The following is a 26,870-nucleotide window of genomic DNA, read 5'->3' as shown; positions in this document are numbered from 1 at the left end:
TACAGGGGGAAAAAAAGATGCATATCACCTCTCCTGTTTGCACACTTTGCAGTTTGTCGCGTCTCCTGACTGATCAGTTTTTTTTTTTCTTTTCTGGGTTAATCTCGTCTGCTTCCACACGTCTTTAAGACAAGTCTCTTCCTGCTGGATTAGCCTCAGTGATGCTGCAAGTCTGGAATTAGTAACTCAGACACATCCATTCATCCATCCATCCATTCATTCAGAGAAGTTAGGATTTTAGGGCCTTAAGGGAAATAATGTAATCAAATCAGATGGCATTAGGAATGAAGTCAGCAATAGTTAGACTGATAATTAAATAAAAATATTTTTATATCTTGTGTCGTCTTGCATAATCTGTTAGCCGTTAGAATATATTTTGTAAGTGACTGTCAGCTAATACCACAACAAAATGTGGCTCAAAATGTGTAAAATTCACTGCGTTGTAGTCGTTTTTGTGTTGACAAATTACGATAAGCTGCGGCGGTCATCTTGAAAAGGCTTAACTCCAAAAGTTAATTAGTTGTAGATGTACATCAAGTGATTACTTTCTGAATGTTTCATTAAATTGCAACCGGTGGTCAACAAGTTTTATTAAAATCTGTCCAGTTGGTCGTGAGATATTTTGCTAATCCTACAGAAAAACAAACACACCCTCCTACGCGGCGGTCAGTAACAGTTTACTGCAGTTTGATTCCATTTGACTCACCCATGCAAAGTTTCATTTTCTTTTTTTCTCGTCTTCTTCGAGTAAGAGGCGCATAATGAAACCGTGGAGCAGTCTGATCCTCCTAAGGGCTGATATAAATGTAAATTTGAAAGGCAGTCCTGATGAAAATCACCACTTCCTGATCTGCTGCACAGTTTTAGCTGGAATATAATGGGTGGTCTTGTATTTGTTACATGTTTGCACTATATCAGGTTGCCGTGCATTCAGCTGTAGCATATTTTTAGTTCGCCGCTGAGCCGTGTTCCTGTATTGGAGAGGAAAATCGTGTTTGGGCCTGATGAGAAGAAAGCGACGGAGCAAACTGAAAACTTGACTGGTTCACTGCCAGCCACAGTGGAAATTTGTGCTAATGAGTTGCCATTGTTGCTGCTTTGTTAATGATTCTTTGCAAGTATCTGTGCTGGTGGACTTTAGAGCTCACAAGCAGAGAGAGAGAGAAAAAAACAAAAGAGTAGTGGGATGGCACAACTCTCAGTTGGTGTGAGAGACAGGAAGTCCACGTGCTTCCTTGAATTACTTGTTTTTCCTTCTGCAATGACTCACTCACTTTGACCTTCGCTTTTCACGCAGCCTTACAAAGATGCCATGGACAGTTTGCTGCATGTGTCAGAACAGTTTGGATGACTAACCTAATTAACATCTTTTTAACTTTTTTCTTCCAACAATCTCTGAATTGGTGATTGACTATTTATGTTAAAAAAACCTTTTCAGAGGCAATATAAGAAGTAAATGGTGGTTTTTAGATTTTAATTTAATAATTTGACAAAGTTTTTCCTGAAACACCAATTTCATTAATGTTGGTTTTGCAAATGACTAAAAACTATTCAAGTTTTCAAGTGACAGCAGTGCGTAGGAGATGCAGACACTCCGAATGAGGGATGGGTGGGTGGGTGGCTGAATGGTGCGCCGAGGAAGAAGAAAAGAGAAAAAGAGGGAGCCGTTACACAATTGCGATACAATTTGTGATGTCAGTTTTGTTTCTGTGCTTCTCTTCAGCATCCGAAGTCTTCACTTGGTAAATCCAAAGCAGCAAACACAGACATACAAACACGCGCGCTCACACGCACTCTTCCTATTAGTGTCATACACACTCTTATCTGCGGGTAGGTGAGTCGGATAATCTCATGACTCGCCTGACCTCCTCTGTACTCCCTGCCAGCAGCGACAGTAGATTGGTCCAAGAGGCTGAGCGGGGGTGGGGACGGGAGGCGTCTGCTGCAGCAGTAATACAGATATTATATAACCTTAGCAGAAAAGGCAGAATGAGAGGAGAGACTAAAAGGGGAAAAGCTTTATGGGGAAAAAAGAAAAAGTTGCAGATTTGTTGAGAAAAACAGATATGAACGAGAAGAGAGACAGAATGAAGTGAAGGCAGGAAAGAAAATGTACAGTAAAGTTGATGAACTAATAACATATAAAGTATGCTTTCACAGTCTACTGAACCTAAATTAAAAAGCTATTTTAAACAAGTAAATTTTGACATTTTCATGTCCCTTTGGAGGCTCTTGATTAAACCAAATTAACTGTTTAATGAGAAGTTTAAAACAAATTTAAACAAAAAGTAATTTTGAGACAACGCACAACTGGTTGGGAAATACATACACATGCTATAAACACTGTGTGCTGCAATTTACTGATTTGAATTCAGGGAGAGCACAAATATTTTCGCCTTAGCAGGGTTATCACTTTATTTGACTTTTTCAAGCTTATTACCAATACTTGATATAATTTTTGTTATGGCATTGTAAGAAATGACAAGTTATGATGCATATAAATAGTAAAAAAATGTCTTACAAGCAGGGCTTCAGACCAACTTTGTTCCCAGGCAATTTTTTGTTTTGCAACTTTACTTTAAGATTTTTATTGTCGTGACCCTGTTACTCATAAATATTTTATAGTATTGTATAAAAAATACAAATGTTTTTAAATATTAGAGTGAAGTTGTGATTCTCACAACATATTCACTTGGACAATGTAAACAGCTACTGGTATTTAGAGTGCTAAAAAGAAAAAAAAAATTGTTTTGTTTGTCAATGTCGTGTGAAAAATCTCTACATATTCTGTCCGAAATAATTTTACTCTCCGAAGGCCTTCTCATAAGTTCCACTCCCACATGTTAATTAAAGCTTTGATCTTATTGAAAAAAAAAAAAAAAAACTTGGCTTGCGTCTGTTCCCATGTGGTAATTGCTGCAGTAAATGATTTCCCAGTGACCGTGCAGGTCAGACCAGTTCAGATGGCTCTCTCCATAGTTACTGGGGAAAGTGTGTTTGTTGTAGACTGTCATTAAGTGCTCCTGGGTCTTTTCCTGCTCATCATTATGTAATATGGTACTGAGAAAACACATTTAGACATTGTGTTTATGTTCTGGCTTCAAATCGAATTTATTGACAAAGGAATAAAATGTCCAAATGAGGCACTGTCGTTTTTTTTATTTTACATTTTGTGAGCACATGCTAATGCACAGAAAGACGTGTTTGCTGGTAGAAGTACAATGGCGAAAGATAATTGAAAGCACATTCTTTTCAGAATTTTGTGACGTTTGCTTAGGTGATAAAAATACTGAATCCAGGCTTAAACATTCTAGATGGGTAAGAGCCAAACAAAATGTCTAAGCAAGGCAAGAGAATGTGTGTTTAATGCTTAATTCAAACACAACCATGTGGTCATTTTTTTTATATCAACATTCGACTCATGTCATGGCAGGACACTGTAAATATGGAACTTGTGATATTTTTAGCCCTCTAATGCACAGAATGCCAAAACTTGCAGTAAAACATGACAACCAAAACTAGGGCGAAATATTCAACAAAAACAACAGCAAATGCAGTGCAATTTTCTACACTTGTCCCGCTTGACTGCTGGCAAATCCCCACTTCACAGGCAGTGTTTGATCCATCCAGAGGGAGCCCTCACAGATCAAACACCTCCCAATTATTGGTGCTCACAACATCTTCAGTTTAATCTGACCAACGGTGCTTCAGGTTGTCAATAATGGAAGAAAAGGAACTAAGAGGACATGACAGTTTGGTGTGCTCCTTGTAGAGGAGGTCAAGAGAGGATACCTTCTATAAATACTGCCAGACCAATAAACCAAAATTAGATCCAGAACATATCAAAACACATCAACAAGCATTCACTGTGTGGTACTGATCCAGATCTAACCATAGTGTGTACATACCATTATAAGGGTTGAAGGAATGGGGCCACGCCTTGTCATGGCAGCTAATAACTGTGGGTAATCAGCTAATTATTACTGGCAGGCCTATACAAAGCTTGCATTGTGAAGTTGCAGTGTATCTCACACTCAGATTAGTCACAACACAGAAACCTTGGCGAATAACCTCAGTAATATTGTTCCGTGGCTTCTGCAAACTCTGTTTATGAACAGCTGGACAAAAAAACACCACAAAGAAGAGCTCATTTGCCAGTCTGATCTTCGAGTTCAGCTTTGAATCCAATCAGCCATCCATAAAACCGGTCCAATCCACAGATGCCTCTTTCCATAACTCACATAATCTAAAGGTCACTAATCCATGCCCCCGTTAGCAGCTTTAGAGGCATACAGGTGGCTTTCACTATAATAACCACGTCATTTAATGTTGTGGCCGATAAGGAGCAGAATTCACATTATTTTATATGGTTTTGTATGAAACTAATTGTTTTTCAAATTGAATACAGTTATATTTGTTTCAGAAATGAAGAAGAGTTAGTTGTGGTTCAGTAAGTTTCAAGGTGAGCAGCATTTAGTCATTTATGTTCTGAGTCACACAACTGATTCAGAGGGTTGGGTGTGTAATACTGTCTGTGCTGGAGTATTAGGGCTTTCTTTGGTTCACTAACTCGTATAATTTACCGTAATCATTTGCATTTTTGTAAATGATTGGAAAAAAAAAATCGAAACATGTATTTGAAGGAAAAAAAAATGTTTTATGTTTTAGCTTGAGCAAAAATTTTACATTTTTATACATCATGTCATTAATATGATGATCTTCCTCCATCTTTCATAGTCTGGGAACAAATTCCCTGATTTCCGTTGTCCCTCCCCCCATGTAGGCCATCTGCAAAACAGCGTGCATGTACTTTTTCTTAGAGACTGCCAAAAACTGAACTGCATTCAGAATCTCATAAATTTAAGTCTGTCCTAATGTGCTGGGAGTGATCTTGACTGGCTCTCTGTTGGGATAAAGATAAACATCTTAGCTGGCCTTCGTCCAATGTCCACCACTGCTGCTCTGCTTGGTTCCAGTCAGGTTTTCATAAGCAGGTGTCGTCTTTCCAATGACCATGAGTGAGGTTGCGCCTGTTTGAAAGTAGGATTGGGGTCAGCTCCTGATAAAACTAATCAGCCAGATCAAAATTATTTCCTTTTTCTTCTGTCTTTTGCACGCTCTGTCATTTCTTGTGGTATGTTTGTTAACATATGTCTACAGTTTGAAACTTGGAAGAGTTAAAAGAAATGGAATACGAGCTGAATGAAGCTGCAACCTCAGCACTCGAACCAAGATAAATATAGTCTTCATTTTAAAACCATTATCAAGCTTAGCAAATATGCTTCTTTTTCATAATTCCAAAGCAAATTCCAACCAGTATGGTTCCAAAACAAACAAAGAGATGACTAAAGCCAGTTAAACATGGTCCAATTCCTTTTGTGAATTACAGAGCAGTCACTGCTGAGATACTCCTGGTTCACATGCTGCCACCTCCCCTACAACACAGCTGCAAATTGGTACCTGTGAATGGTAAAGCTTTACACTGTGGGGTTTTATTTAACTACTAGAAAGAAAGTGACACTTGCATACATGTGCACAATTATCTTAAAAAGGTTTAGGGATGCTTAATTCAGATTATACCACAATTTCAGACATGGTTTGAAATTCAGAGTTTAGCTGCTGCACAAAAAGCTGACAAGCTTAATTTTGTTTGGCTTATTTGCTTTCACATAAGTGAAGAGCTGACCAGTCAGCTCCTCAAAAATAAATACATTGCTGTTGTCACATTTGAGTCAGAGTTTTTATTTTATTTTACTTTTTCTCAGATCAACATCGTTCTCCTATCAAAGTCACATTGAACATTTGGACTTTTGTAACTGCAAGAGACAATAAATTGACTTTGAGAAAATGAAGAACTTTTAGGATTTGCTTGTGTTTTTCACTGGGATGCTTTTGAAGCCACTTTCTCTTTGCTTACTGCACAAAGTGCACCAGTGTTGCTTTCAAAAAGTTAAGCTCCTGTCCCAATTTTACCTTACAAAAATACGCCACTGTGCAAAAAAACGTTAAAAAAATACGACTCTTATTCAGATTTTTTTTTTTTCCTTTATAAGCCAGATGTAGCAGATGTAGATTTTCCATGTTTCCTAGCAACAGTACAAAATACTTTTTACCTATAAATGGGTCTCTCCAGAGCGTTTGTTTCTACATTTTTATGTACATCAAACTCTCCTAACGTTTCCTCCCCTCTTTTCCCCCCCTACATATTTTATATATTCCAGCTCGTCAACCAGGACAGGAGAGACCAGCAGCACTGTGGGGTCCGGCCAGTCCAAACCCAGTGGGCAGGCTCATAAGGTCTGCTTGGTGTGCTCGGACGAGGCGTCGGGATGCCACTATGGGGTGATAACCTGCGGCAGTTGCAAGGTGTTCTTCAAGCGAGCCGTCGAAGGTTGGTTGGACACATTTGCCAGTTTGTTTTCACACTCAGTTCCTTCAGACATGGCACACTGTGAGCACTTTTGTTTAGATTTGACAGATGCAACCAGGGCATATGGAAAAAAAACCTGCATTTCACATACAAAAAAAACATTCTCCCTTTCTTCTTTTAAAGTATAAAATGCAACAATTAGTCATTTATGTTTCTTTAAAAAAAAACTTGATTAGCAACCAATAACTAAACACATTTACAAAATTAGGCTGTAGTCCCTTCACAACATGTATTTGTCTGTTTTTAAGCTGCAGAAAGTTTGAATACTTTGCACAATCTCAGCTCAGAATAGAACAGTAGGAAGCCTGTATTTTTGAGCATTAGAGTCATAGTTCTATTCTTGTAGGACTACCTATTTTTCTTTTTCTCCTTCCTGTTTTTCCTGTGTCAAAGCTTGGATTATTCACCAGTGATTTTAACAAAAACTTGGAGAGGAAAAGTTAAAAACCGCCTCTATTCCCATAATAACAAAGTATTGTCTATCAAAGCTCTAGTAAAGTGAACTTATGTGGGATTTTAGTTCCTTTGCTGTAAAGTATTTTATATTGTTTAATAGAGTAGTCTTTCTTTGTAACAAATTCTTTGTGGCTTTTTTCCAACCTTTAAAATGATAAGGGAAGAAGAGGAATGCAACTGACAAACAAAAAGAATTTGAGCTTTAAACTTTTTTGTCATGCATTCCTCAGTCCTTATCTTTGTGCCTTCAGTTTTTTTTTCCCCGTTTCTGAAGATGTGGTATTACTTTGAGGGTTTTGTCACTGTCAACTGATCATTGCTTATTCTCATCAACAATCGGCATGTAAAGCCTCTGTGAACACTAAACAAGCTACTTTCTAATTCTAATTGATCCAATGCTGACACAGTACTCTCCACTAAGAGATGGCCCTCATTAATCTCCTCTCCCTCTTAGTTTAAAAAGAAAAATCCTTGTCCTTGTTTCTGTTTCATTTAGTACTTCTGTCTGTTTCCTCTTTAACAGCTGCTATCATCGCTTAGTGAAGTAAGTGCTAGTGAGCAAACTTGCTGTCTGCAAACCACTGCTCCTAATCTTATAGGACTGTTGGATTTCTGCAGCAGTTCAAATTAGAAACTTGACTGTTCTCTAATGGAAACAATGAAACATGTTTTCTGCATTAACAAATAATCTTGGTCATTTTAAAGCAAACGTACAATATAGTGCCAACTGAAAGTTGTCAGGTTTTTCAATGTTTGTCATGTTTCAGACTCATTATAGACACCCGAAAGCAAAATCAGATTTTTGGAGTTAACATATTGACAATAACACTGAAATTAAAATCATACTTCCGCCAAAAGTAGTCTATAGGTCTATAATAGACTCTTTGTTCTGACAATTATGGTTATAGGGATAGTGCAGGTATTTTAAAGTAATATTTTGTAGAACAGTTATGAACAGATAACATCTCACTTGTTGTGAATAGCTCTTTGAATGACCTTTGTTTGTAGAAACAGAGTTTAATTCTGACCGGATTGATGAGCTAACTAGTCTGAGTGGTGCCAAGACCAAAGTGGATTGCTCCTGTCTTACAGCAAGTCTAATCTTAATAATGTCATTGCAGTTTATGCAGTCGGTGTTTTATAAACATTTACATGTCTGTCAGTTTTGTGTTGCAAGGTTATTCTGACAGAAATATTGTGATATTCCTGCCAGATGTGTCTCCAGAAGTGCTACAGTTAGCTGTTGGTGCTATTTACACTTGCAAATAGCCATAGAATTCTATGTGAATTACCATGCAATTACAAATTGGCTGCAGTGTAAACATTTATGAAATAGGGACTGTATGAGCTGCTATGACAGTTTTGCGATGGAAGCTGTTTTAAAATGACAGATGAGCAATTTGGTCTTTGGCCCACTAGAGCTAGTAGTTAGCTTGTCAATCTGATTAGAATTGAACTTTATTTCTCCAAACTGAGGTCATTTGAAAAGTTATTTACTCCACTTCAAAAGACCTACTCATTTAATTTGCGTCAAAGCTTAGATTTGAGTAGAGATACAAGAACATTTCTGTAGCAATGAAACTGTCTACATGTGCAACAGTTTACATAATTCTAAAGTAGATAACATTTTGAAGCACCAACAAGCATTTTTAATTTGTTTGCCATACTAATTTGATTACTCAGTGAAAGGAATCTTTGGTTTGATAGATCCTTAATAGGCTATAGGCCAACACTTTCATAGAAGAACCAAAATAATCCCCCCTCACAGGCCTGTGACACCCACTAAAAGGTTTTCAGAGTACTTTTAGACTATGAAAAGCAAATTCTCTGATTTGGCTGTAGTCACAACTCTTACGCCAACTATAAAAGAAACCAGGTGCTAAACAGCATTATTCTGTGGTCATATGTTGCTGTAAGACTGACAGGAATACTTTTCAGAGCAGTGAGGGAGATGCATTTAGAAAAGTATGTCGCAATCTTGAGCAAACACCCTCCTCGCCGTGTTCAGATTCTCAGACTTTGACCCACATTTTTCAACAAGAGAATAACCAATACACAAAAGAAGTGCCTTTTAAAAAATGAAACTTTGTGAAAGTGTTTCTGAAAGGAAACGGTCTGGACCTGAACCCCCAATATAGAACCTCTTGGGAGTCCTGAAGATATTTAAGTGCTGACACTCCCCATCCAGCCCGGTAGAGCCTGAATTTTCTGTTGAGAAGAATGAGGAAACGCAACCAAGTGAATGCCAAGCATGTGGAAGAAGACTGACAAAGATATTTTCATCAAATCCCAAGTAATGAGCCGGAATGCTACAAAAGAAAAAACTAAAAACACTTGAAACAGGAAAAATGTGTTGTCTGATGGAGGGGAAAAAACGAAACAAAAACTTGAACTTAATTCAGTTTTAGATGAGTCTGGAACATAAAATGTGGACTATGTATGAAAAGACCTGAAAGCTTTCTTTGTGAGTTGCACAATAATCTAATATCCGCAATACTGCAACTTGTACACTTGCATGATTGTTATCTGTATACTGGTGTTTATTGTGTGGTGCTGGTGTCATCACCGAGAAATCAAACTGAAATGTAGCTTTTATTTTGAGAAGAACTGCCGACAGTAGCACTGTGAAAAATTATCTGTGTCATTTTTGTTTTTCTCCCCCTTCTCTGTTCTCTGCTCCTTATCTCTATGGTGAAGGATGGAGAGCACGACAAAACACAGATGGTAAATAAATGCACTTTTAATAACAGCAATAATATAAATAATAATAATAATAATAGTAGTAATTGTAATCATAAATATAATGAAAACACTGTCACTTTTGATTTGCTCGTGTCCCTGCACTACAATATGACCAGTCTGCCTCTACACATGCAAAACTTCTTCTGCCAACTTTATGTTAGTGCATGCAGACCTTCTGACTTGGTGATTCAAATCACGTCAGTTGCTTGTGAATGATTTTTGTGCTGTTCAGTTTCTGCTTGAAATGCTTCACTTTGTCGTCCTCGCAGGTGGTAGATCCAAAAATTGCTGTCACACAGAGTTTCCCATTAACCTAAATCTCTGCACTTGGCCCACATTACCTTCTGAGATCTGTCCCCTTATGCTGTTTGGGTGTGTTTATGTATTTTCTCATGTTTCTCTCTGATGACTCTGTTAAGTCAGGTGTCTGGTTTTAGCAACATTCTACAGTACCGGCTTTCACCCGAGAGCGCAGATCGGTGACATCGCATTGTCAACATTATTCTCTTGATTAAATCAGTGGTTCCCAAGCTTTTCAGCTTTTGATCCACAAAATAAAAGCTGCACATTTTTATGACCCCTGTTGATTTAATTATACAAATAATAGTAATAAGCCATTTAACAGATCCTTGCCAGCCTCTTTTTAAAAAAAATAATTTATGACCACTGTTTTTATTGTTTTGTGAGCAGTTAAAGGGATAGTTTGGTGATTTATGAGGTTATGTTCTGTCAGACAGTTATCAGTAGTTAGTACCTTGTGAGCTGTGAGATCATAAGGTATTGACTACCTTTTCTACATGTGAGTATGAAACAAAAAGGACAGATGTCTTCCTCCAGGCTATGCTGTTAGCTAGCCAAACGAGGACCCGTTTTATATCATTTGTCATGCTTGTAGAACAAGCATGTATGAAAAATGTTATACTTGTGTGAAACATTGCTTCATCGGCTACTATTAAACCTCCACATTTTTGCATGGCATCATTTGCTTAATTTGTTGCTGTTTTATCAACCGAACAAGATCCGTGTTACTACGCAAATGTATGTGGGCTGAGCATATAAGACATGTAAATGTTGATGTTCCGATGCTGCTGAATGTATCAGTCCACCAGGAGTGAAATAAACTTTTGAGTGACTAAACATGCTGATCAGGCAGACTGATACATCCAGCAGCCTAGGCTCAGGAGACCGACATTTGTGTAGTAACGCAGACATTGTTTAATTGAGTAAACATCGACAAACTAAACAAACAGTGCCATGCAAAAGTGGCTTAATGTGGTATTTTTTCACTACTTATGAGATTTTTGATAAAGTTGTTTTCTAAGTCTGAAAAACCATATCAAACAGGCTCATTTGGCAAGCCATTAGCCTAATCTGAAGAAAAAAGTCTGCCCTTTTCTTTATTCTTCGTATTCTGTGACTGCTGTCATGGCTGAAGCTAACTATTGACAGAATATTGCTTCAAAAATGACCAAACTATCCCTTTAAGCCAAAATGCACAAGTGGTATTTATTTTTAGGGGTAAAATGTAGATTTTCTTAAGACCCTTCACTTGGCGTTTCACAACCCACATTGGGGTTCCCAACCGCAACTTTGGGAACCACTGGGCCTCTGTTCATCAGCCTAAACCATTTAAAACTTGGAATTTCAGCATAGAATTTCAACTTCTTTGTTTCACAATCATTTCCTGCACTTGAGTGTTTTTTTTTTTTTTGTGTCAATGAAGAGATTTTGAAAGTTTCAGACATCCATCAGCAATTTGTTCTGGTGAGAGTTTAAAATTATATTGCTTGGAAAACAAAACAAATGATCTATTTTCAACCTCTGTCCACTTTGTGCCTTAGCATCCGCTGAGCCTGCTTTAAATTTAACGTGGCCCTATCACCTTGTGGCCGAGTTCTAATACCATCAATAGTTGACTGTGGAATATTTAGTACTGTGGATATTTCATGACTGGACTTATTGCACAGGTGGCATCCTATCACAGTACCATGCTGGAATTCACTGAGCTCCTAAGAGTGACCCATTCTTTCACAAATGTTTGTAGAAGCAGGCTTCATGCCTAGGGGCTTGATTTTATACACCTGTGGCCATAGAAGTGATTGGAACACTTGAATTTAATGATTTGGATGGGTGAGTGCACACTTTTGGCAAAATAGTGTACATGGGATACTTGTCAGATGAAGTTACTTGTAATTTCTGATGAAACAAAGGGACTGGATCAGGCTTAGATTATGTACTTTTCACTTTGAGTACCCCAGGCTAACCACTAACCCTTCATTTTAGTTTTGGTCACTAAGCAAGATGTTTGAGAAAACCAGTGCTGATGGGTGTTGGTGAACTCTCGTTAGCAGATAAGGCTGAATAAGAGACTCAGCTGACACTGTTGACACCACAGATGGCTGTTTACGTTGTTGCTGTTTGGAGTGACGTTCTGTTATATCAGCAATGGCTGCAAATGACAACCACAGCGCCGTCATTTTGTCTTTGCATCACGACTCCTGCACACTGAGATCCAGTCTGTCTGAAATATGAATATGAATGTTTTTGAGTTTCAAATCTGCTTTAGACTGAAAATTCTGTTATTACATTTTGTCTTTTACATATTTCCATACTATTATCATATATTTGTTTTAGTTAAACTATGTTTAAAAAAGAGTAAAGGGTATATTGGCTCCATCTTGACTCCAGATTGTGTTTAGCTTCATCCACCATTGCTGCAGGCTAAAGCATCATTAAGCTGAGGTAATCGTTTGCATGATGTCCCAGGTTCAGTGTTTCCTGGGGATCAGATCATTGTTGCTGCATCGTTCTGTGTTCACAGTTAAAAGAAACTTAACTTGATATTATCCAAACAATTGAAGGCCCAGCATTCTTTGAATGACTGGGTGCTTTTCATGCCCGACTTTTAAACAAAGATCATCTAATGTTGAGAATAGAATGTTTCACTCAATACCAATAGTTATATACATTTTTGTGTTTGCTAAGACTAATAGTCCGTGGTGGCCATCTTAAATGGGATTGGCTCTAAAAGTTAATCAGTTGTAGATGTACATCCAATTCTTACAATCTGGGAGTTTCAAAAAAATCTGTCCAAGGAATATTTTGCTAACAAGACAAACAAACACATTCATGGACACACAGACACAGACAAAAACAATATTGCCTGCCTTTCATCTTTCGGCAGCAGGCAATAATTAAACTGTCTGACTCACCATTATAGAAGTATCTGTTCAACAGTTTTCAGGACATTTTGTTTGTGCACTCTGTGAAGAACTGTCAGATATGAAAAGTAGCTGCATATAACATCATTTAGAACTTAAACACACACACACACATACATGCATTTATACATATATAGCAGTAAAAGTTCTAGAATTGTAGATCAAACAAAGACCTGTACTTCATGACTGTAATAAGAAGAACAATAAAAGCCACAAACATAAAATTATAATTGGCCTTTTGTTTTGAAACACTATCTGAGGTGTGACCTACAGTATGTTCCTCTTGTTACTTCTACTTGGTCTTACCTCTCTGTTTTGCAGAGCTGATGTGCCTCTTTTTCTTTTAAGAATAAATACGTAGGATTTTTGTAGCCTTTCCCCCTTGGCATCGGGGATAATCTGGGTGGTTAGATGGCCAGAATTTCTCCACCTATTATACCGACAAGAATGAAAAACAGAGGCAAAGGGCCAAGGTGGCCAAGGGAAGTAATTGGGATTTGGCTATAGAACCAAAGCTTTGTCAAAGTATTAGTCTGTCAAGAGAATTGTAAGGTGCAGCTAAATTGTTGGCATACAATAGATGGGAGTTTAGAGACTGCATTTTGGCAATGCTATCAGGTCTATAACAGTAGAGGGGAACAACATTCTATCATGTTGCTTTTGCTACTTATTGCAAAGCAATAGTTGTTTAGATCTTCATATAATACATAATAGAACAGAAGTGATAAATGGGCAAGTCTTTCACCTTTCCTCTTTGTATCTTTTGTAAATGGTAATGGGGAGTATGCTACAATTTACACATTCAAATGTGCAGTGTTTTCTTTAATAGATAATGCTTGTAAACTCTGCATTTTTCTAAGGATGAATGAAGCTGAAGAGATCTGCTTTAGAAGCTCATTACTGTTTTTATTTTTTTTCTATTGCTCAGTTTGTGCTGAAAAGGGTTCATTCTTAGGTGTGATGTGGCACAGCTCACCTTTCTGTTGGGTAACCAGCAAATGGCTTGGAAGTCTAGAAAAACTGGTTTCCATTTCTGGCGGCATTGTTTGTGGTTTCACAGTCTGTTTTCCTATTTCATAACTTCTCCCGTGCGCCATGTTTTTTTCTCGAAGTATTCTTTTCAGGAACATGTAATCTTTACAAACTGTTACACAGAATGTGACAAAACTGAACGTAAGACTGTTTGAGGTGAAAAACATCAAGCTAATGTTGACTTCCTGTCCAGTGACTGTTACCTGTTGGGATTAGGTGGATCTAAAAAATATCAGGTCTTGTGTTTTTCATGGAGTTTCATAATCTCACCAGCTATTAAGTTTATTTTTAGGTTAGTGACTTATACCAGAGATGACTTTAGTGAAGTGTGACAGTTGGAACCATGTAGGGCAACTTTCACACTAAATGTTTATAGATGAGTGTGAGGCATCCCCTGAGAAATGTAGTCTTTCTCTGATTGTGTTGGTAAACTCACAAGAATCTGAGGGAGAAGATTCATTTGATACTCCTCAGCCTCTGTCATAGAAAAGCTCTATATTCTGGTAAACATAAGACACTGGTGCAATGTGGCTAAGATTTCTTCTCCTTGACTTATAGAAGTTATAGAACTTATAATGCACCATTTGCTGCAATGAGGTTTTTGCACAGCATCAAACCTCTTTGTGTATATAATATAATGAAAATCATATTAGGTAGAAATACACCAATTGTTGTTTTGAGGCCAGTTCCAATTTTCAATTTTTCGTAAAGCTGTTTATAGTATAAACTTTTAGATTTTCCCCAAAACACTACCACCTTGCAGAACCTTTTCTATCATTGGAAAATAAATTAAATTATAATCCTCTACATAACTGGACAAATGCAATACAAATACTATTATTTTATTATTTATTTCCCACATTTTAAGCTCCAGAACATTTTTTTCTTATTTTTTGCATCTCAAAATATAAAAGTGTACCAGCTGAATATCACTTTTGGCCATATAAATGAAAACATTATCTTACAAATATTATAAATAGTTAACCCTAATTTTTCTTTACTTTACTGCTATTGCTAACGCAAATTAGCTGCTTATCTATGATGCATTTACAGACAGATGTTGCATTCAATAACTGGGAGAAGAAATGTCTAATTGGGCGGCCAACTCAAGCTGAAAATCATATAATTCTGGTCATGAGCTGGTTGATTGATGCAGGTGATGCTGAAGACTTCCTTATGCAGTTTTTATCACACAATCAAGGGACGTCTCTTTACTGAATTTCTTCCTTCTGGTGACAAATCTATCACTGCTTCTTTTTCACATTAACTTAATTCTAATCACATGTGCAGTTCTGGTTTAATTTTCCACATCCTTACTGTATGACGCTACGCTTGTCAATTGAAAGATGGATGACATCTGATTTGTCAAAAAAGTAGATCATTCAGAATGTAGTACATGGCTACAGTAGGAATGTGTAAAATGTGTTGTATAGATGAGCTCAAAGAGCCTTGAAGAGTCATTGCGCCATGTAGTACAAGTGTTGACTTGAGAGAGTGAAACCGTGAACACCACAGGGATGCCACAAGCTTGTGAAGGCTTACTGTAAAATCAACAGGTGGTGAATGTGGTTATAGAGACTGCCCAAGCTAATCCTCCTCAAACCTTCTTAGCCAGCTAATTTGTCTCCTTTGTCCCCTCTCCTCTTCCTCCTCCTCCTTGTGTTTTACAGGTCAGCACAACTACCTGTGTGCGGGGAGAAACGACTGCATCATTGATAAGATCCGCAGAAAGAACTGTCCGGCATGCCGCTTCAGGAAATGTCTTCAAGCTGGAATGAATTTGGAAGGTAAACAGTCTGACCGAGCATCGAATCAGGCCAAACCGCATTCAAATGCTCCCAGCCCTCACTCGCTGCTTTTTGAGTTCACAGTGAAACAGCACTTAGACTGTATTTATCTTTTCCAAAGTGAAGAATTTTCACATGAGCTGGATAAAATCACCACGCGGACTTAAAATGATTTCATTAGAAGACTTAAATGTAGGCGTGGCCTCGCAAAGCCAGACTAAAAAAAGGAGTCCAGAGGATTACAGGGAAGGATCGTTTCCTTCAACCTTCACTGTCCGCACCCACATTGTTAGAGGCACAAGTCCAAGAACAAGTGGACAGTTTACACATTAAACACATTCCTCTGAAACATAAACACACAGTTTGCCAACTGATTTGCGATTACACACCACTTGAAATGAAATGGCTCCGCTAACCTGGACAACAAATTAATTTCAGTTTTACAACAAGTGATGACATTTAACAAAACATATATTATCTCTGCATGTAGATAGGTGGTCAAAAGTATTTGGCCATTTAATGGAAAAGAAAAATAAGATTTTTTTCATAAAAATACAAAAGCAGTAGCTGTTTTGTATCAACGTGCAACCTTTTTTTTTTTAAAATAATTGGCCATGCTGTATGAAACTTAGACGTGTTATGCCTGTAAGTGAACACAGTTTGTCATTACACCCCCAACCACAGGTTAAAATTCTACTATGAAAACAAAGCTTAAACAATACAGGAAAACATTGACTCCATCTGTGAGTCAGAGCTTGTTTAAGTTGGATTTTTATTGGACTCTTTTTGGACTGGATGAGTCCGGATTCTCCAGACTAAAGAAAAGCAGAACCGTCCAACTTATCAGTGTAAAAGCATGCATCATTAATGGTATGGTAGCTTTTTTATTTTAGAAATATAAGTATTTAAAATAGTAGCAGATCTTTGAATAAAAAAAGTCTTTACATTGGCTTAACAAAACATTCCCAACGCTAAAGGTAGTATCTCACTGGGCTGTGACCGTTGGAAAATAGTTGGTGACTAAAATTTAAAAAAAAAACTGAGAGAAAATAGGCAGATTTTCCATTGCAGTCTCACTGAATGTTGAGTCTTTGTGACCAGTGAGCGGTGCAGCCTCAATTGGAGTGGCCAAATTGCAGCCCATTGTTGCTGTTGTGTGCACAGCTTGCAAAACTGTATTCTAGGATGTGCAAATTATTTTATTACCCATCTTTGCTCACATCGTACTCCCCTCGGCAGGTTTTGTACCCACCCTAGCAGCCACCTCCATGTTCATAATTGAACCTACTGATGTGCACTTTTGAAATGAAGATAGGCAAATTTGAACCAGTTTTTCAGTAATTATTATAGATAAGCAGTTTGGTAAATAATAATTTTCTGGCAAAGAAGAAAGAGCTCCTGTGCAGTTGTCAAATATAGCTCTTGTACTCTTGAGAGGAGTTGGAGATGCCTGCTACAAAAAGTAAGATGGGTTCAAGACACTTATCATTATTACACTTTGCATTTTTTTCTATTGTGCAATAAATTTTGGAAATATAGTGTATTCCAAGTTGTCTCAAAAGATTAAAAAAAAATGCTAATCCCATTGAAAATTGAATTTTCTGTAAATGGCAACACATTGAAAAGACAATAAATTTAGGTTTTAGGTATCATGTATCTGACGTCACCTAAAAATAACTTGAAGGGAATTTCCAGTTTTAACTTTTGTGGGTTAATATCACTCAATTAAAAATTGAAAATGAGCTCAACTTTTGCACAGAGCCAAACAACATTCAAAACCATGCCTACTTTTGGAAAACTTTGGCAGTGAAAACAAATGTTTCAGTCATTAGCAAAATATAAAATTAACATTTTACCATAGATGACTTTTAGATCACTGCCAACATCACTTTTTTTGCTTCCCTTATATTTTTGAATGTAGAGTGTACGGTGGATCTGTTTGTTTTTCATCTACCAACAAGTGTGTCTATGCATTCATTTATGAGTGTTCTTTGCCAGGGAGAATGAGTGTTTTCTCTTCATCACAGGCACTCACTCAGGTGGTATTCACTGTGTAGTTCAGCCCTCCAGCCTTAGATAAACTGGTACTTGGTTCTTCTTTATGGGATAACTTGTGAGGTCACAGTGCAATAGTTGAGCTCTTACAGGGTTAAAGAGGATGGACCTGGAAATTTGCAGGCAGAGAACTACAATTGGTTCAGTGCTTGAAAGTTTGTTCTTCTGCTTTTTTTAAAGCATATGCTCCCTCAGGATGATAAATTGCTACTTGTAGTTTTGCACAATTCATTGTTGAGTGGGGGTACATGTAGAAAGTGCAATGTTTGTTGGACAGAGGGGAGAGAGAGGCAGTTAGACAGAAAGTGGGATTTGATGGACGTCAGCGCATCAGCAGACAGGCTTCGGACTGAAAGGCTCGTTGTTGCCATAGAAACCTCAGGAGAGGAAATTAAAAAAGGTAGAGAGTGGGAAAAGCATGTTAGTTTTGTTTTTATGGTAACCTCTCAACAGCTGATATGTTTTTCACATTCAGTTTTACAAAAATGTCACCCAGACGATGTTTGGAGTGTGGGCAAAAACTGTTGCATGGATGGAGGCAAACTAAAAAATGTTAATGAAAGCTTCCTCATAATTAGATATGTATATATAAAATTGTAGACCCAAGCCCCTGTTCTGCTTTCATTCATGTTTAATCCTCAAGTAAAATAAAATGTGTTTGTAGATGTTTGTGAAATTTTAGTTTTTTAATAATTTAGCTTTACTAAAGCAAAAGAAATTAGCTGTGAAGAAATGCAGTGGACACTCAAAAATGATTTGCTTTTAAAATGCAGATATCTGCAGCACTCAAATATGGAATTATGAAATATGAAAATTCGAAATGTTTTAAAGAAAATGAAGCATGGTTGAGTTGGCAAATAAATAAAGGTAATGGGTAAATGTAGATTAACTGTTTCCAAGTTGTGAGCCAGATAAGACTAAGTTTTGTCCAAATTCTCTCATGCTGGGTGATGATTTTTGGCTTCAAGACACTAACTTTTGTGTTCAGAAGGAAAAATGAAACTTTTGAGTTGTACTTTTATAAATCAAATGAAGCCTGTAGCTCCAACAATTAAAATGTCTTGTTTGGTGTCGTTAAAATTGTTTTGACAGCTTCATAAATTAGTCGTGTTTGCATTGTTAGATAAACAAAACAAGATGTGTTTGCTACCTTGGGCTCTGGGGAATTGTTTTAGTCTTTATGTTTTTATATATATTCCTGTGTCATGTTCCCGCCTTTCATTATTTTTCTGTCTCTCCCTACAGCGAGGAAACACAAGAAGCAACTCAACAAGAATATGAAAGATACGCAGCGCTCTGGGCCACCCGAGCCCGTTAACAACCTGCCCATTCCAATCATACCTAAGAGCATGCCCCAACTGGTGCCCACCATGCTGTCTGTTCTAAAGGCCATCGAACCAGAGATCATCTACTCGGGCTACGACAGCACGCTTCCCGACACCTCGACACGCCTCATGACCACTCTCAACAGGCTGGGGGGTCAGCAGGTCATCTCCGCAGTCAAGTGGGCCAAGTCACTGCCAGGTACCAAAAACTTCTTTGTCTTAAGTTTTGGGTTTGGATTCATGATGCCGCTCAAGCAGAATGTATCCCAATAGCCTGACACCAGGATCAGTGGTTAATAAAATGGATTTGACTCTTTATGGGATACCAAGACACCTACTTTAATCTCCCATTGCTTTAGGTGTGTGCTACAACATTTACAGACAATTTATTCAGAACAGATTATTTACAAAACTGTTGCTTTTTCTTGATAGTTACCTGAGCACCAGCTGTCAGTGTTGTCATCCTTCCATTCAGTGGTGCAACTCAACTTTTAAAATTGTGCAAAAACATTGACATTGTCAATCCAGAAGCAGAAGTTATTGTAATTCAGAAAGTCATTGTGTTTGTTTCAGAAGTTAGATCAGTTGTTACGCCATTGCTACAGTCAGGTAAATAACTTCGGAGGGGCTTTCTAGATGTAGCTGCTGTTTCTAGCTGATTAAATGCAGGAAGCATGGTGTAGTTGAGTTCTATCATTTGGCTAATTAAATCCGATTTAGGCTGGTAGCCAATTTGTTCTTTTAATTGGTTAGACTGTAGAAGCAGTACTTTTAAAAATGGCTCCACTTTGCACTACAGACAGATGTTCAGCATCTATGTGATAAAATGCGTGACCCCTAACAACTGAATCTGTAATTAGCTGGAAGTGTGGTGTAATTGTGGCTCGTGAAAGAGGAACTCTTTGAAAGAACCAANGAAGTACTTGGATGTTAAAAAGGTCTTGACAAGGGCTATTTTCTGTTTGGATATTCATAAATATGATGTTTCAAGACATATAATGTTTTTTTGTTCCTGTCAACTTAATTTCCTGAGCTTTTTATGACATCCATGAGAGATTCTTTGGTCAAAAATTCACATGAAGACAGAAAAACCCTCTCTCTTTTTCAGCCGTTCAGCCAATACTTTTCCAAGTAGCCGGTTTAAGAGCACGGAATAAGTAATTTGACTTCACTCCACCCCTCTCCTTTAAAGAATCAGCTTCTTCTTGGACTACTAATACGTAACCATTGAAACACAAAACACTATGATCCAAAACTAAATAAAAAAAACTTGACTGGCAATTCTCAAATACCTGCATTTCCTTCTTTAACAGATTTAATCACATACAGTTGGTATTAATTCTGTATTTCAAGCACAGTGTTGTTGTGAGTGATGTGATGACCCTCAGTAACAAATACTGAAGTAACATGTCATATTTCTTCAGTATCATATTGGTTTGTTTGTTTTTAGAAGCAGTTGTGCTCCTACTGGTCAAATGTCAACAATATCTCTTTATGTAGTATTGGAGTTGCAGATGGTGCTTTCATTAAGAACAGTACATTTCAAATTACCAACTCAAAAATAGAGAATAAATTTAAACTTTGGTTAAGTGTTTAACTGCTGATGAGGATTTGCTGTCAGCAGGAAAGGTAAAAAGCTTTTTACTTCTAAGGTAAAGTAAATGCAGCATAATTTAAATGTAAAGCAGGGTGGAGATAAAACAGAGAGGCTGATTACCTTTAATAGGACTAAAACACGCTTTTCCTGTTTTAGTCTGAATCACTCACTAAATGAAATGTTTGCAAACCTAGTCAACCCCGATTCGGTGAGGGTGTTTCTTTGAAGGTTTGGAGTTGGTAGTGGCTCCAATCATCCGAGGAAATGGTTTTAAATAACAGAAACATTGATATTTTCTCCATAATGTCCTTTTTTCCAAAAATTGATTAGCTTTGTATATATTGCAGCAGTTTTCCAATCATACCGCGTGAAAGAGACTGATGAAGACAAAACTTAAAAAGAGAAACTACTTTGGTTTTTAGTTCATAAAGGGATAAACCTGCATTCTATTATTTTAAAACTAAATGACTGTGGTAAACATAAAGAAAAAAGAAACAAGTTGAATGTCAGCGATTAATAGCTGTCCATTTCCACTTATCAAAAACAGAAATAGAAAGAGCTTGGAACTAGTCGGACCACTGGTCATGAGAAAGAAGACACATGACTCGATAATCGCTCCCAAGTATTTTATGTGTAAATTTAAGGTTGTATTTCTCAGAGGAAGCTTTCTGTGAAACCATCACAGATTTTCTTTTAACTTGGACTTTTCTCCAAGTGACATTCCAAGAGATAAATCTGGCCTCATGTCTTTTATGTGTGTATATAGAGTCTGTAGGTGGCAAGATAAAGAAATGACCTTATAAGGGGGAGCAGGGGCTCTTGTGTAACATGACATAGTTTAAGGCAAATGTTATGTGAAAAGACTTTTCACAAAGTCCTACTTTGTTATCTTGATGGACTGGAAATGACCTGCAATATAAATTAAATCAAACATTAAAGTAGTTAAAGGCTAGTCCTTTTTGTTTTTTATGTGTATATAAAATGGTTTTGCTTTAGGTTTTATAGTAATGTCTGTGTATAGGAATAAAAGGGACAAAACCAAAATATATAAAAAATAATAGTACATAAATATGTAAATGTCACCATGAATAAATTAATATTCTATTAAATGCACCTGGAATAAGATTTAGAACAACTTTGGGCAAGAACTGATTTGTAAATGCAGCATAAACACTTTGACATTTTCTAATAAATGTATTTGTTGTTATTTTCAGTCAGTCAGGGGTGCTTCAGTGGTACAGTGGTCGACTGTTAAACTACAAATGTACGATTTCTGGTTTCAATCATGTTTGATTCTGTCTGTTTCTGGGGCCTGCATGGGTTACTTCCCGCATGCATGCTTGGCTAATTGGTAAATGATGCCAGTACCCCATGGTCCGTACAGAGGATTAATGTGTTCATGTTGTTGCTTTTAAGGTTAGCATTTGTTTTTAATCCATGAACTAACTGCTGTAATATTTATCAATATATAATATGGAAATGTATTTATGATTTGATTTCTTATTCACAATCATATCAGTAAATGCTGTAAGTATGCCATTTAATTTTGTCAGTTGTCATTGAATCTGTAAATTTGGTTTTAAATTCCCTACAGCCAGTCTTGTTGCAAACCAGACGAGCACTAAAATAAAACCAAGCCACTGGTGGCAGACAGGACAGCTGCCTTGCTCTGACTGTGACTGCTGGTGTTGTTTTAGCTGCTCCTGATCACCACTGCGTGGTGGAAAACAACAACCCATCAGACTGGCAAATCAGCAGTTCTAGTCCAGTTATCTGAATGTGCCAAGTATATTTTCAGAAACACTGCTTGTTGTTTCACATAGAGTATTGCAGCATTATTAAAGAGTTTTGTTTTGGTTTTTTTAATCACCCAGTTTAATTAAAAACAACAAAGTGCAGATTGTTCCATCAGTCATGGAGCAACCTGTGAAACGTAGCAAATATTTGCAGGTCTTTTAACCTACTTGGCATCAAGACAGCACGTCAGTGTTGAAACTGGGAAAACATTTTGAAATCATTGTCATGTTATTTAATGTATTGATAATCCCTTTCTACCTGCTTTTTCTGTTCTTTGAGTCTAACCAGCTTTATCTCCCTCCCCCACTCAGGCTTCCGTAGCCTCCACCTTGATGACCAGATGACGCTGCTGCAGTGCTCCTGGCTGTTCCTCATGTCCTTCAGTCTCGGTTGGAGGTCCTACGAGCAGTGTAACGGCAGGATGCTCTGCTTTGCCCCCGATCTCGTCATAAACAAGTGCGTACCCAGCTGCTGTGCAATTAGACCGTCGTTTCTTCTGCAGAAACATTTCATCTGATTTGCTTTACGTTGGCTCATTTCGAGGCGTCAGTTTCCCTTCACTACTTGGCGTCAGTCATGCAAAAAAGCAGCACCTGATCTTTAACAAAAAGAATGAGATTGTACAAAGCACTTTAAATTCAAAAGAATTTCAGCCCTAATTTACCATTAAACTCTATGTTAAAGGATTAGTTTGACATTTTTATAAGGTTGCATACTTTCTGACTAATGAAAGGTTAGCTATTGCTACTCTTAATGGTAAACTTTTTTCCTGGGGGTTATCTTTACCCCTAAGAGTTTGAGTGTCCTGATGTCACAAGGGTTAAAACCATCCGGCTGTGGTGGCTATCTTGAATTGGGTTGACATCGAAAGTTAGTCAGTTGTAGACGTACATCTAATGATTACTTTCTGGGAGTTCCAGTAAAATCCGTTCAGTGGTTCAGACAGTTGTTTCAAACCAACAGTAATTGTAAGATGGGCTGATTTAATACTTGAAGAAAAATGTGATTTAGTTTAAATGTTCGTCCAATGGTTTGGTACATGTTATTCTAAGGACAAATGCAGCTTCTTGTAAAAGTCTTCAGGTTTAAAATAAAACCACCATGCTGTGGGGAGTGACCTTTCACGAAGATTTAAACTGTACAGAAAGGAAAAAAAGAAATAACTAAAGTTTAGACGCATGAATCATGTTTGCTGGCATATGTTCGGTGAAGTTGGTTCCTGGTGAGGTGTATCACTTTTTAGGGAATAAAATATCACATGGAATGTGCTGAAGTGGAAGTGTGTTGTGAAAATCCATCATAACCGGATATACAGTCAGGATTTTTTTTCTGCAGAAGAACTTGATGAGATTTAAATTACAGAATCAGTGGGAAAAAAGCTGCTTGCCGTATTGGATGTGCGCCTCACTTCTGTTTGTTCCACTGCAGCTCCCACCTGTTCTCTAGTCGTCACATTTCTGTTCTCGTTTCCTCAGGGAGCGCATGAATCTGCCCCTTATGGATGACCAGTGCAAGCAGATGCTGAAGATCTGCAACGAGTTCGTCAGACTGCAGGTCTCCTACGACGAGTATCTGTGCATGAAGGTGCTCCTACTGCTCAGCACAGGTAAGAAAACATGTGAAATTTAAATGTTGGGTTTATTTTGCTGCTCGCTGTCTGTTCACCTCTGCGTACACATCCATCCATCCATCCGTTTTCTTTACCCACTTTTCCCTTTCCGGGTTGCGGGCGGGGCGGGGTGCCTAGCTCCTCTTTGTACACAATAAGTTGAAAATAGCCTGAGAGCTCTGACAGAAACTCAATTTCCTCTCAGTAACAGGAAGAACACAGAAGGTCAAAGACGGGATAAATTGGAACCATTTTGTTTCTTATCTTGTAGGATAAATTACTGTTCAACTTATGTGATCATCATGGTTATAAGAGCACATAATGAACAAACTCATAACAAGAAAGTCTTTTTCTTATATTTTTATTTTTGGCTAAAATTGGATCCTGTAAAGAGTCATTCACGTATCCCTAATTTACTCTGAACAGATTTGATTTGCACTTTAAAATGTTAAAATTAAAGGAGGGACTTCAATTACAACAGGAAGAAATGTAAATGGTCAGCAGCCATTATTTCTATTGCTTTTTGCAAATAAAAAAACAAAAAAAAAAAGCTAAAACCTGTTGCAAACCTTTCATTTGGTTAATGTTGCAACTAAAATCAGGCCAGCAGACATCACTCAACACAAAAAGTATATTAATTAAACTTTCTACCTTATTCTTTATGCCTGGTAGAAAAAAAGGGATGCACCTCAGAGAGGATTTGCTCATCATGCAGAGGAAATTACATTTCCATACTGAGCACTGGTTGCGTTTTTGTACCTGTGAGCTATTTCCGTCTGCTCCCGGTGGTGGTGGAAAAACAATCAGGTCAGGACCGCCCGGGTTTCAGCTCGTTCAAACATTTCTCACCAACTTGTGACAAAACGGAAGCCAACCATGCAACTTAAAAAATAAAAATAAAATATTAGTGATCTTGTTCAAGTCAAGGAAGGGTCTTGAACTTTTAGTGACATTAATATGATAGCTCGCAAAAAGGTCATCGCAGCCTTTTCTACGATTGCTCTGATCCTGAAAAGGATTTACTTGTAAGGTAGCAAACACAACAAGTCCTGAGAGCACTTCCACTGCAGTGGCTCCCATAGAAGTGATTATGTAAATATTACAGCGTCTCAGCCTTTGCATAATCTCTGTAACTCTCAGTGGGCTCCGTGCCATGTAGCAGACTGACAAGAAGATCACATATTTACATTGGCACTGACAAGAAACAAAAGATCTTTCTCAAGAAACGAGAGGGCTCTGGTTGACTGTGGTTGTCCACATCTGCTGCGCTCCTGTTCTCTGTGTTAATATTCGACGTTTCAAACTTTTTTTCCAGACCCCAAATCTTTCCAGCTCTCGCTGAAATCTCAACAGTTTGTCTCCTAAAGTTGAATTATGGTGTTTTGCATAACCAGAACTTTCAGACATATGGCTCAGCTAAACAGCAAGACTATAGTTTCCACGGTTTTTACAGTTTTGAATGGAAAACGGTTCCACATTTCATGGCACGGATAAAAGATCAACAGTCTAACCTGAGACTCTGATCCCAGCTCGGTTCTTTGTTGGGTTTTTTTTTCCTTGATGACACCATCATGAAGGATTTTCAGAAGAACTTGGGCTTATTTTTCCCCATGTGGCTCATCTCGAGTGAGTTTCATTTAATGTGGAAAAACTCCAAATGAACTAAAAACTGCCCTTGTACATTTCAGCATCTCTAAAAGGCTCTTTATGTACCCAGTCCTCTTAATGACATGTTGCCAATTAATCTAATTAGCTGCTAAATGCTAACCTAATTAGCTGCTAAATGTTCCTTCAGCTGTTTCTTATTCACGCCACTTACTTTTCCAGTCTTTAGTTGCCCTCTGTTCCAACTTTTGAGAAGTGTTGCTGCAATAAAGTTTAAAAATTACTTTATTTTTCCCCCCTAAAAAAGGTACAATTTCTTAGTTTAAACATTTGAGAGGTTTCTATGCTCCATTGTGAATAAAATCTGACTTGCATTTTACACAACAACCCAATGTGTTTTTTTTTTGTTTTTTTTTTTTAATTGGGGTTGGAGAAGCTTTACAAATAAAAATGGTTGAAAAACATCTTGTTTTTCTGTTGTACCTTGTTTTATTGTAATGATCCGGGTGTGACCATTAAAGTCTACCACCCTCATGCAGTCCTAAATGCTTGTTTTTATTTTCACCTGTGTAGTACCAAAAGAGGGCCTGAAGAGCCAGGCGATTTTCGACGAGATCAGGATGACGTACATCAAGGAGCTGGGAAAAGCCATCGTGAAGAGGGAGGAGAACACGAGTCAGAACTGGCAGCGTTTCTACCAGCTAACTAAGCTACTGGACTCCATGCAGGAGGTCAGAAAACACTGTGAAAGCTGGTGTTCTGTGTCAAATACAAATTAAAGTAGCATTCATTGGTTTGATATAACTTGAAACACTGTGGTAATAAAACAGTCAGTTATTCTTCTCCTTAAAGCCTTTTTATCTCAGCAGACAGACCTGTTTTAGGTTTACTGGGGGCAACTTTGAACTTTGACATTTACTGTGTCTTTTTCAGATGGTTGAGGGTCTTCTACAGATCTGCTTCCACACCTTTGTGAATAAAACCCTGAGTGTGGAATTCCCAGAGATGCTGGCGGAGATTATCACCAACCAGATACCAAAATTCAAAGATGGGAGCGTCAAACCTCTGCTGTTTCATCAGAAATGACTGCCTTAAACTGTGAATCAATGCCTTAAATCCAACCCTATACCTGTACCTCTGCAGATCCCCTCAGAAACACTTTCTTATTCTGCCAACTCCCATCCCTCTGGTCGGGTTTCTTTTTTTTTTTTTTT

At 37.7% G+C, this 26,870-nt stretch overlaps 1 protein-coding gene across 1 annotated transcript in view; it reads left to right on the top strand.

Annotated features, from left to right (window-relative positions):
- LOC108238983 (glucocorticoid receptor) overlaps positions 1-26,742 on the top strand; it is a 54,527-nt gene extending 27,785 nt beyond the window's left edge. Inside the window, exons 3-9 of the mRNA XM_017421391.3 lie at positions 6,222-6,391; positions 15,552-15,668; positions 18,969-19,247; positions 22,754-22,898; positions 23,918-24,048; positions 26,230-26,387; positions 26,590-26,742. Of these exons, the coding sequence (XP_017276880.1) occupies positions 6,222-6,391; positions 15,552-15,668; positions 18,969-19,247; positions 22,754-22,898; positions 23,918-24,048; positions 26,230-26,387; positions 26,590-26,742 (1,153 nt within the window). The remainder of the gene's footprint in view (positions 1-6,221; positions 6,392-15,551; positions 15,669-18,968; positions 19,248-22,753; positions 22,899-23,917; positions 24,049-26,229; positions 26,388-26,589) is intronic.
- Positions 26,743-26,870: the final 128 nt, after the last annotated feature.

The sequence above is a fragment of the Kryptolebias marmoratus genome, linkage group LG13, assembly GCF_001649575.2.
Source record: "Kryptolebias marmoratus isolate JLee-2015 linkage group LG13, ASM164957v2, whole genome shotgun sequence".
Lineage (NCBI taxonomy): Eukaryota > Metazoa > Chordata > Actinopteri > Cyprinodontiformes > Rivulidae > Kryptolebias > Kryptolebias marmoratus.
The sequence above is the reverse complement of the archived record's forward strand: the minus strand, read 5'-3'. Positions and strand labels throughout refer to the sequence as shown.